The following is a 12191-nucleotide window of genomic DNA, read 5'->3' on the forward strand; positions in this document are numbered from 1 at the left end:
TGACTGAAACCTCCTATGTCTCGCTTGAAAAACAAAACAAAAACTCTTCCAGGTCTGGTCTGTGAGAACACTGCATTCCTCAAATAAAGTGCAGCTGATTGTCCCATTTGCAGCTAAGAAAACAGACATGTAAATAATGATCTGGAGAATTGGCAACTTTGGTCTTTTGGCATAGGAATTAGGTATTTTGATAAACATTGAAGCTGTGATGCATTTTTTCTTTTTTCTTCATTTACAATATTCTGTTGATTATTCAGGAATTGCTCCTGCCACCTACATCTTAGAAGATAGCATAGGAAATTGCTCCATGCTCAGATTCCCCTTGATATTCTTTAGTTTCCTTACCCTTGGGCTTGTTCTAAAAAAATTCCAGACTTTTCTTTTACTTTTGTTCTCTTCCTACATCCCAGTCATCCGACTGGTGCTTTAAAAGAAATTCTTCCACATACAGGCTGAATTAGAAAAATATTTTTATTTACAAGAGTAAATAATGTAGTGCAAGGCGAGTGGATTTAACCCTCAATAATGCATAGATTGATGCAATTTAGTCTGTGATCTACATCATTTTGCAGAGGTGATTGCACACCTGCTATAAAGGTTAGACCTCTCCTATAGCCACTTTACAGATAGCTTTAAATCAGACAGAAGGTATTTGCACTCCATACATGTTATCCATCTATCCCATCCAACATTTATAAAATTAAATAGGTGCCTTTAAGAGTTACTGTAAAACACAAAATAAATCCTTTCCAGTGTTATCTATGGAAGAATCCAAAACCAAAATGTTTGTCCAATTTGTGTCACCTGATCACACTTAAATGTTCTTTTATTTATTCATTAGGGGAGCTACTTGCTCTAATCAGTTGCTCTTGGCAGGGAAGGAAATATTCTGTTGTGTCCACCAGGGAACTGCTGATGCTTGTAAAACTTTGACTAGGGCTTAGCCAGCAGAACTACTATGTTATGACCATATTGCAAATATTCCTGGTGTGTTTTCTTTCAAAATAAAACACTTTTTGCATAGAAAAAATAGGATGCAATATAAAATACAAACCCCCTAAATGTTACCATTGCATGTATTAAAGTCCTGGCTGCTGTGCCACAGACCTTGGAAAGTGCTGGTCACTGGGTTTCACTTTTATGTAATTTCCATGATTCCAACTTGGAAAACTTTGGTAACTTGACCAATAAATAAGCTCAAATACAGTAAAGGCAATTTAATAAGAGATTAGATATGTAAGTAAAACTTCTTCATCAAAACCTGTGGGATGTTTTCTCATTCTTTAATTAGGCAAAGACTCTGCATATTTCCTTCCAGGTCCTTCAATGACATACAGTATGATCATGTGTTTGGTATAGTGAGATACTCTGCATTATCTGTTCGGAGTGTTAAATAAATTATAGGGATGGTTTTCCTCTATAACAGAGAAATCAGATCAGTGAATTTCCCTACAAGTTCAGCTGTTGGATTGCATTATTGATGTCACGTACAGGGTTGCTTGCCAGTTCTTAGATTTGTAGTTTTTCATATCCCATCTTCCCAATGGATGTCAACCTTGAGAAAACTATGCTTCAGCTTGTAACAAGAGGATTCTGAGGGTTTGACTCCTGCTGTACTAAATCATTTGAAAAAGTAGTTTCATCTTGCTGTACAAGTCTGGCAGCATCCTCGTTGCTATTCCCTGAGGAAGAAGGGGCATCATCTGACAACGGTTCTGATCTTCTTCCAGGAGAATTACGGGCTTCAGAAAAATGTCAAAAGAAATTATTAAAAAATACCCCACTGTGCCTAGGAAGTCTATTAATCAAAATTTAAATATTATGTGGATATAAAGTTACATATAAAGATAATATTCAAAGGTTAGGAAATATTGAAAGAAGAATATCTAACTATATACTTTATACATATGTTGCATGATTCCCAACTTACGTAAATTATAGCTAGTAAGAAAAGAAAGCAGGATTTCAGAATTACTTTCATATTCAGCATATTACTCACAGCTACATGTCTTAATTCAAATAATCTTTTGATTTAATGGTGTTGGGTTTTTTAATACTATTTCCTATAGGTTTAGGTTGTCAATGTGTCAGAAAACATTATTTTCTGACATAGGATTAAGCTGCCTACGGGGGTTAAAACACAATGTAAGAAAATTTATTTAATGGAAGAGATTATTTTTATAACTGGTCATATTCATTTCACAATTTCCTTATCGAGAACAAGTCTTGTGATTTGAATTGAAACACTTGATTGAAGCTGAAAGTGCTTTTTAGATGATTCCTCATCATTTTTGTATGTGATGGTAGGGGTTTTCTCCCCGTTCATCAGCAATGTTGTTTTGTCTCTGATATCTCTTTCAATGTGGTAAAAAAAGTGATGTGAGTGTTAACAGACTGAAGTCTGGCATCTGATTTTCTGTCCCTTAATATTCTCCATCCCACCAGAAAAGACAACATAGAGCAAAACTTTCTAATTTAGGACAGGAGAAGTCTGCAACTCCTGACTAAATGCATTAACTGATTCTGTTACTGGCCAGAAAAGGCTGAACTGACTCTTCCTAAGTTACTCCAAAGTGCCAGCTCTTGGAACCATACTTTTTCTCCGAACGGAGGAAATCAAAGTCATATAATTACTCTAACAATACTGCATGCTGAGAGATGGGAAATAATCTCATGCACTTAATGTTTTTATTAACCACCTTCTCTATCAAGGGAAATTCTCCAGAAACCTTAGAGCTAAGCTTTGCTTCACCCACCCCTTTTCAACAATAAAAAAATGACTTGCATGTCAAAGAAGCTACTGTTCAGAGGTACCTCTCTCAAATCTAGAATTCCTGCTTTTATTTTTGAAGTTTTTTCCGAAGTAAAAAGATCACTCCTCCTTCTTCAGTTTTGCTGTGACACATACTTACCAGATAATGACTGAAAAGACTGCACTGCAAATGCAACAAGAATCGATAAAAGAAAGGTTCCCATGAAGTATATCTGTGACAGTAATTTTAAAAACATAATTAGAGCAGTGCAAAGCCAAGGCAGTGTTCCAAATGAACTGTACATGTATTAAAAGAGCAATACATACCAGAGTCGACTGTATAATATTGTTCCAGACAACTCTCATGTAAAAATAAAGCAATGCTAATGAGCATGGACTAATTGATTCTTGGTTACTACTATTCCAACACCTACAAGAAGAAGATTAAAACAACTCATTAGTCCTCCTCTACAATTCTGTGGTATCAGTCATCTGGGAATCTCAATGGGTTTGCAGAAAACCTCAGTAACCCAGAAAAACAAATAAATATCATCATCACTACTTCACAGATGGTGAAGAAAAATTCAGAGAAATTCCAGATTAAATTTATTAAGCATAGAATACCTTACCCTAGGAGTGTATTTTTTATATTCTTACTAGTCAGAATGGGTCTAAGCATCCAAGCTATGCTTGCCAAGCAGTCAGAGTACAAGTTCTACTAATGTGAGTCAACAGCAGTAGGACTTGATTTAAGACTATATGTACAAAATTTAGTTGCCTAAGCAGGATGCTGGTGCCTAAACCTCCTTTAGAGACAATGGAGTACGACAGTACAAGCAGTTAGAGCCTGAAGAGTGCTTTAGCTGACTAGCACAAGGTACCTCCTGTGGGGTGAGCTGAGCAGCTCTCTCAATTAGGACTCTACCTACTAGGGGAGTTAAGAAAGTTAAATCACAGGCACCTATTTTAAACTTCAATTGACTCTTTTTACCAAGCTGAGGAAGGAGGGGTGGGGTGTGTATATATAGAAATATAAATTTTCTCTATATATTTTATTATAAATATACATATAAATTAGTTATAAAGTTATAAATTCTATATATATATTATATATATTTAAAAAATAGAAATATATAAAAGTACATGCCCTTCTGGATGAAAGTGTATGATGATGGAAAAACCCTTCAGCACTGTCAACTCTGGAATTATTCTCGCAACAAAGCAGATGGATTCAGCTCAAGTGAAGGCAGAATTCAGACTCAAGCTTACAATCCCAGATGGTCCAGAACCCTTGTTTATCTAACCAGCAGTCTCATATGGAATAAAAGTAATTTAGGGTACAAGTTCAGGCTAACTGCAGTGCAGAACAATTTCAGCAGATTTTGGTGAATAGACAAATGAGGTTTTAATGTTGGTATCATCTCCACTTTTTTGGGGTCACACAACACTCAGTAGAAAAACAGATGACAAACCACTCATTCTTGGTTCACAGCGTCATGTATTAAACATTAGCTTCTCCTTCTTTAAATATTTGAAAGGCAAATCCAGCAAAGTTTAAGCTTCCCATTCCCACTGTGCTTTCCAACACATGTTGCTTTACCCCGATAAAGGAAACTCAAGTTCTGTACTGGAACCAGAGCTCACTAGGTGGTTTGTGCATGAATAGTGCTGGCACAGGTAGTTCAGGCAGCAGACCTGTACCCTTCTCAGAAATCTAGTGCTCTGTGCTCTGTAACAGGCTGGAACATCTTTGCAGAATCATTAAGGAAGGAGTGCTTCCTTCCTTACACATTTTAAAGTTCTGTATTAAATTATGCTATATTTATCATTGAAATGTTGGTTTGAACCGCACACAAACCACCAGTGCCTAACTTAGGAACTTAAATATATTGAACTGGAAAAGACCTCCTGGATCATTAAATCCAGTCCCTGCTATTCCAGGTAACCACATGTAATCAGGTCTCTTTAACAGGCATAAACTGAAACATATTTAGGGAATTTAAGCATTTTGAGTATGTTGACCTTAACCTGCCTTAAATCATACAAACGAACGAAGTTAATAATTACAGGAGTTGCTGTTCTCCAGAGTAAATGTTACTTATGTGGAAAATCAGAAGATGCTGATTAAGAGGGAAAAAGACTCACCTGTAATAAAGTTCCTGCAGAAGTGATGTATTACTAGAACGCAATGCTTGATCAATTTCCAAGTGATCCAGAATGTAGGAAGGTATGGAGTTGCCCTCTTCTACGACAAGGGCCAAATTAAAGAAACCCTAACAGCAAAAAAAGCATGCATGCTTTTTAACCATCAAATTTTCATGTGTATATCTAAACATCAAGAATCTAAATAATTATAACTGTCTTCTATAAATTAATTGAATATAATGTGATATTCACTGAATAATTATGAGACCCTTTTCTCCTAACCATAAACACAGGTAAATACTGAAAACGCAAAAGAAGCATTTAGATGTTGTGACACTATTTTCATAGAAACCATCTGGAAAAAGACATAAGCTTTATAGTTTTTAGTTGCTCTTTAAAGACAGTCACTATATCAAACTGTCATCTTTTATCTACTATAGAAATACAGACTGAAAGCAGAAATGGATTTTTGTTCTGTTCAATTCCCCTCCAGCTAGCTCCACAGATCAACAGCATCTGAACAGTGAAAGTGAGAGTGGAAATTTCCTCCAGACAATTTAAGTCCTTAGTCTTACAGTTTTGCCTACCTGGACAAGTCTTATGCATCCCTATGTCTCTTCAGAGCCGTGAAAATGAACACACATGAGACATATTACAGGATTCCCCATCAGTTTGGCTTTCATACTTTATAGTAACTGTTCATGCATCTCTTCTCTCCTTTGGTAGTTTAGCAGTAATGTCTTGTCCCAGTATCCTCAAAACAGAACCCAACTATGCTACCTCTAATAATTTCACATACAAGATACTGTCTGGAAACACTGGCATAGGGACAGGGAGAACAGAATATTACAACTAGGACAGTTTAGGAGGGTCTGAGGACTGGGAACTCAGTGTTGAAACACTGTATGTCTTTGGTAATGTGATATGGTGAACCTTTTAATTATAAAGCTTTTTAAGATGAAACCTTTGTGGCAAATAAAATTCACCCTAGGATTTACTCAACATAGCAAGGGAAATAGGCCAGTCTTCTTTTTTATATCCTAAAATGGCAGGGGATAGGATTGGGATAGAATTCAGCAGTCTATTAATTCATCCCCTTGTAATAGCAAAAATGCCAAGGTCACAACTGGGTCAATTGTGCCAAGGCAGGTAGCACTGAATTAGGCCATTCACCTTTAGCTGATAAAACAGCCTAATTCTAGGACTATCCACCTATGCTAAGTTTACCTCCTATTATCATGAATCAGCAACTACTGACTCACAAGGTATTCTGAAATAATTGTAACTTATTCTAGCAGGTTTCTTCAGTGCAGATGTAGCCAAGCAGAAGAACCAGTCTCAGCTAAATTCTCAGATTGTTCTAAACTCCAATGTTTTATAAACACTCCACAGCTGCAGACCCACCTGTGAATCTCCCTCCAATGCAGCTTGTGCGTACATCCGCATTGAGAGCTCCAGGTCTTTAGACTGGTTCTGGTAACCATAGTAGTAGAAATCGCCCATCTTCAAATAAGCTGTGCAAGAAACCAGTAGAAGATAATTTAGAATATTTGTAGGAATAGAATTAATCAACTATTAATGTGATGGAGAAGTTAACAGTAATTATATTTAAAGCACAATACTAAAAAACAAAGGTACTCTTTCCCTCTGGTTGTCTCTGTGGATACTTTTACATCAGCCTCTCACTGAAAATATTTATCCTGGATGAAATTTCTCATGGTCTAGAAGGAATCAATGTCCAGAAAATACTTAACAAATATCTTTCTGTGATATTGCACAGTAATGAAATGCATCGAAAGATAAGGCACTTACCCAGACAGGAGCAAGCATGACATTGCACTAAGGTATGCTAAGGAGTTTAAAAACTCCCAGAACTCCCAGGACTGTGCCTACACTTATCTGACCTAAACTTTCCTCAAATGGGTTGAAACATTTCTACACCTTGCATTGTGCGCCTGTAGCAGCTGCCTAGAAATCTCACCTGCTTTTTGCAGTGGACTATAGCAGAGCTCTTCCAGGAAGCAAGGTGGTTACCAACCCAACAGCAAAGGCAGAAAGGCTACATGGACAGGCTGGCACAGATGCAGAGTGGAAGGCCATGAATGCTGTAGTGAATCATCAAGAAGAGGGATCCCCTCAACTATACCAACGGCATCATTCCAGGCCTGGCCTGGAGTGCACTCTGCAACAGGCAGTGAATTTGAGGTCACCCTGCACTGCACTGATAAGGTAGCCCTGGAAATCTCCACTGCCAGGGTTAGACTCTTCATCTCAGGCCCTATACTGGGGATTTGATCCTCCACTACTGCAGAGAAGGGTCTGAGATAAAACTCCCCTTCTGTTACTGATGTAAGGAAGAGATAGAGTAATAAAATTCTACCTCTGTTGAACCCAGCAAGTCTTTTCTCCTTTATTTGAATGGAATCACAGTCCCAACCCACGAGTCTGACCTTCAGAAGTTTCTCTAATGTAAGATTGTACCAGTGGATCTACCGAAGAGTCAGGTGCTAAGGAGCTAAGGTGCCTACAAGCTCCTCAGTAAAGCTAAGAGGGCTTGTCAGCTCCTGTGGCCTCAGGCTATATCAATGTTAAATTTCCACACATTTAAATTTTCCACACTGTGTATTTAAATTAATAGCTTGACTTATTTTTACACTCCACTTTTTCACATGCTTATTACAAACCATTTAAATGCTCTTGTGAGACAATCAGATCAGTGTTTTCAAATGTTCAGTAATGCTTTCAAAGGCACTAAGATGGCTCAGTTACTAAAGTCATAGATGTAGTAAAGTTTAAGGCCTGAGGAATGTAATTTATATGTAAATAGATCTTTTTTTTTAACAGAGAATCCTTTAGTTCCCCAAGGTAAGCTCTGCCAACATTGATAAACTCTGTACCCTAACAGAAAAACCAGTAATAAATTAGATAAGGAATCCTTTAGCCTTTATTAGTTTCTCATGACTCAATTATGATACAGAAGTATATTTGCTCTTGGATTTTCCCTTTGATAAACTAAACAGCGGGAACTCCTAAAGTCTACTGCTATCTTTTTTTCTTAAACTTTAAACTTCTTAAACTGAGTCAACTGCTCAAACTCCTGAATATCTAGCTCCTCCTCAGGGCTTAGCTTTTTTATTTTATTTTATTCAAATTTTATACATTTAATGCCATAAGAAGGAAATTTTCAGAAAAGATGTGCTGGAACACAACACGTAAATTACCTTTCCTCCCCTGAAATTCCTATCAAAACATTAAAAAAGGAAATGCATGATTAATAGGGATTAATCTTCCCTTAACTTGCTCACTCACAAAGAAGTTGTGACAAACACAGTTTTTGAAATTTAAAAAAAAGCAAAATTAAAATTGAGAAAGAATTCCTTATACATACCAAATGATGGGGCATTGACTTGAGAAACAGAGAAATTGTAGTATCTCCAAACACAATCAGTTGCTAGGTATTTCCTTGCTAGGTCCTTTAAAGAAAAGAATTGATTCTTTAACATCACAGGTAAGAGTAGGATCACATTATTATTAACAAGTGTTCCTTTTGGGATAATAAGTTGTGAATACATTTACTCACTGGTCTTTCTTCACAGATGTGCGCTAAATTTGACTGTGACACTTCAATCCCAGTTTCAGCTGCTAAAACATAATGCAGTAGAGCTTCGTGCCTAATGTTAGATAAAATAAATTAATGAAAAACCTAGCAAAAAGAACATGCATTTTAGTTACAGTTAAAAAAACCCTGAAAGCACTAAATAAATTTATAAAATCCCCTATGAGCGAACTTTTGGTACAAAGTTTAAGAGCAAGAGTCTGGGAAACCCAGGCAACAGCGACATATACTGGCAGTGCTCAGCATAACCAGCCATGCTGGACCTCAAGAATTTGCAGCCTTTTCCCTCTTGCATTGCAGCTAGAATAACTGGAGCGTGCATTTACTCCAAGTGCCAGACTGATGATAAAGGAGAATGGATACTAAGCCCAATTATCTATCTAAACGTTTCAGATAAAACATTCTTAAAAGACTCAAAAAAAAATCCGTAATTAGCTGTGTATGTATCTAACATTCATCTGAATACTTCTTTGGTATGCTTTACTGTGTTATTTATATGACTTATTTTGTCTTGTCTTGGGCTTTTTGAAACAGGATTTGTCTCTCATTATATTTGAATGTGTGAATTAAACAAATCTCAGTCTCTTTAAGGACTCTTGGCACCTCACTGACTGTAAAACAAGTAATAAAAGCTAATACTGCATTTGCACTATAGCAATTCGGTATTGTGATACTAGAGGTGAGCAGCTCTCATATTCTCTGTCACTCATCTACTCCATATTATGAAGACTACACATTTAAAATTAAGAGGAAGTCTTTAAAATAACGTGTGTACTTTCAAAATTACAAGATAAACAAAAAACCCACTTGGTGTACTTTTTTCCTACTAAGGTTTCCTAATTAAGGGTCATGCTTCCAGTGATTTTCCCCACAACACAAAGCTAACACCATGGCAAGTTTCAGGTTTCAATGGCGTGTTATACTGGAAGCGAACATGGTCAAATACACATTTGACTTCAAGAGTAGGTGCTTAAGCAGAGAAACTTTAAAAGAAATTGTGAAGGCAGTTCTCCTGCAGTTCACTCCTGCAGAATTAGCAGGTGTAATCTCCTGTTTCCCAACTATTTCTGCAAGATTACAAATTACTCCTTGTACTTGCCCTATAAAAACATCTAGGACAAGGGAGACCTGAGACTACAGAAAGAATTTGGGATTCCTAAACTGGGAAATTGATTCATCTGATTCTTAGGTCTCAAAGGGCAATTCAGAAAAGAAATTACATTTAAAGCCTTTAAATCGGCCTGGGAAGATCAAACTGCCAGTGCCATGTATTGACAGATGTGCAGAACATGTCTGCAAACACCAATGACTGAAGAACACATATTACTTTGTCTGGTTGGCAGTGCAACAATTTACACCTATGCAAGGTACATGAAGAGTTGTTCAGAAGCAAACATTTCAACATGAACTATCCAAACACTCCCAATCATTGGCATCTCAAGTGGTGCTCCAGCAGATTTTTCATCCTAGTTGTTGAGCCCTGACTTTCTGGAATCTTAATGCTCTACCTGTAATCTACCTGTGGACGCTCATGCTGCTGCAAAGTGAGCTGGGCAGAGTCACAGGCTCGTACAACAGAATATACTACAAAAATACCAACAGAGTTTTTCAGAGTTGAAAACTGAGCTCGAGCCTCAGGAGAAATGTCTGTGATGGACTGAGTAAAAAGACACTTCTAGGAATTGGTTACTCCAGAACAGTCCACTGACAGTTCCTTGTAGATCTCCTAAGCCTGAAGCATTAATTAAGTACTCGCAGGGGGACACTGCAGGATTAATGAGCCATTGTTTTAATCACATATGACAGTCTGATGCCTGTACATACGGTATCTGATGCTCATGCCTCCAGCATTAACCTGGAGGCTATTTTGAAACCCCTTGACTGGCTTATTGGATATTGGAGGCTCCTATTTTAATTACAGAAAAGATAATATTAACCATATACAAAAAAATTAACAAATCTAATCCAGCAGACTGAGTTTTCATGACATGGAATTATACAGAAAAGAGAAAGCAAAATATGGGGTTTGGAATAAAGAGAACTTTAAAAGTGAAAGGTGCTCCTCTGGTTAATCCAGTGCACCTTGCAAGCCACAATATTATGAGTTGAAAACCACGATCAGCTGATTCAACTATTTCACTTTACAAACTCCTTATTTTTCCCTTGATTCTGTCAGAACTGTTGAATTACGCTTTGGGTCAACTCCTCCTTCCCTTTATGTCAGTGGATGTTTAGCTATGAATTTCAGTGGTGCTACTATTTCTTTTTTTCTTTGAAGTGATCCTGAATATTAATTATTTTATCATGCTATAAGTAAATGAAAAATAGAAAATAAGCTAAAAGGGAACAGGAGAAACATACCATGAAAGTTCCAGATAAGCATTGAGGGCTCTTCTGATTACATGACCTAAGTAGCCATTCTTCTCTGCAATGTGTTTTGCCCATCTGTGGAAATGATCAAACAAAAGTCAACAGTTGAGCTCCATTAATGTAATCCCAACTCAAGCAGATTCAAAGAATACAAAAGGATATGGGATCACCTTCTGACTTCTTCTGTAAAACAAACTATGAGATTTAATTGTAATTGCTGCATCAGTCTTGTAAAAACTGACTGAATGAGAACATGATGTCCATTCATCTCTATGAGCATATTAGAGACATCCTGGTTTTTCTTGGCAATTTTTTTTGGAGAAAACGAACATAAGTTAAAAAGTGCTATCAGTAGTTATCTGCCTCTTTTTCCCATGCAAAATACCAGTTCTACCACATCAGGAGTCTGACATTTCTCGAAAATCCAAAAAAGCAAGGCTTTGTTAGATACAAAATTTCCAAGTTGTTTGATACAATCTCTACAAGTTGTTCTGGAAAACATAAAAAGTACTAGAAGTACTCAATATCTCTCAAAATCTACTGGTCATTTAAATAATACACATGCTCATGCAGATCAAACATTACTGTAGAAGAACTTTTTGTCAAGGAGGTAAGCACTGTGAAGTACAAGACTTTATTTAGACTACGGACTTAAAAATCACCAGCAATGACAATATTCACATCAGAATTATACTGTCCTTTAGTAAATGGTCTCATTCCTTACATTACAGCTTTTTCTGGATCTCTAGGGAAGTCTTCCATATTTCCTGTGATGTAGTACAGAGAGCACCGTAAAGTCCCTTCTATATGTCCTCCTTGGGCAGCTTTATAGAAATAGCGTGCAGCAACTGTCTGTGAAGAAACAAGAAACAATTAGCAACTCTGCACTACTAATATTTATTGAGATTTTTTTCCTCAGGACTTGTTTCATCAGACGAATTAAAATAGGCAATTAGCTAATGAAGGCAAGACAGTTTAGCTACTTTTAATGTACTTAGATGAAATTAACCCCTTTCTTCTAACTATTTAATAGTTTAGGCTGGAAAAAGTTTTGAAAAACATATATTCTGGTAATATAGGGAATGACAAATAGAAAAGTGTCTAAATGTATAACTAATACCCGGTGGCATAAAAGTCTTGTACACACTGACAGAAGTAAAATTAGTTATTCGCTAGTAGGAAGATTAACAAGGGATCCTGGAGAACAGGACTTCTGCTCTGGTGATGCCAAATGATGGTTGTGGAGCAGCAGCAATACTCAGTATGTCCAGCAGTGCACAACCACTGTGCTCAAATCTTTGAAACTGG

The 12191-nt window shown here is 36.9% G+C and overlaps 1 protein-coding gene across 1 annotated transcript in view; it reads right to left on the reverse strand.

Moving 5' to 3' along the window:
• Window positions 1–453: 453 nt before the first annotated feature.
• Window positions 454–12191, reverse strand: part of SEL1L3 (SEL1L family member 3) — a 33999-nt gene continuing 22261 nt past the window's right edge. Inside the window, exons 16-24 of the mRNA XM_027713794.2 lie at window positions 11608–11735; window positions 10875–10958; window positions 8478–8568; window positions 8286–8370; window positions 6302–6411; window positions 4898–5025; window positions 3080–3182; window positions 2913–2985; window positions 454–1742 (exon numbers count right to left, since the gene is read on the reverse strand). Coding sequence (XP_027569595.1) covers window positions 1573–1742; window positions 2913–2985; window positions 3080–3182; window positions 4898–5025; window positions 6302–6411; window positions 8286–8370; window positions 8478–8568; window positions 10875–10958; window positions 11608–11735 — 972 coding nt within the window. The 3' untranslated portion in view covers window positions 454–1572. The remainder of the gene's footprint in view (window positions 1743–2912; window positions 2986–3079; window positions 3183–4897; window positions 5026–6301; window positions 6412–8285; window positions 8371–8477; window positions 8569–10874; window positions 10959–11607; window positions 11736–12191) is intronic.

Source organism: Pipra filicauda, unplaced genomic scaffold, assembly GCF_003945595.2.
Source record: "Pipra filicauda isolate LSUMZ 115617 unplaced genomic scaffold, ASM394559v2 scaffold169_size1572857_pilon, whole genome shotgun sequence".
NCBI classification, from domain to species: Eukaryota; Metazoa; Chordata; class Aves; order Passeriformes; family Pipridae; genus Pipra; species Pipra filicauda.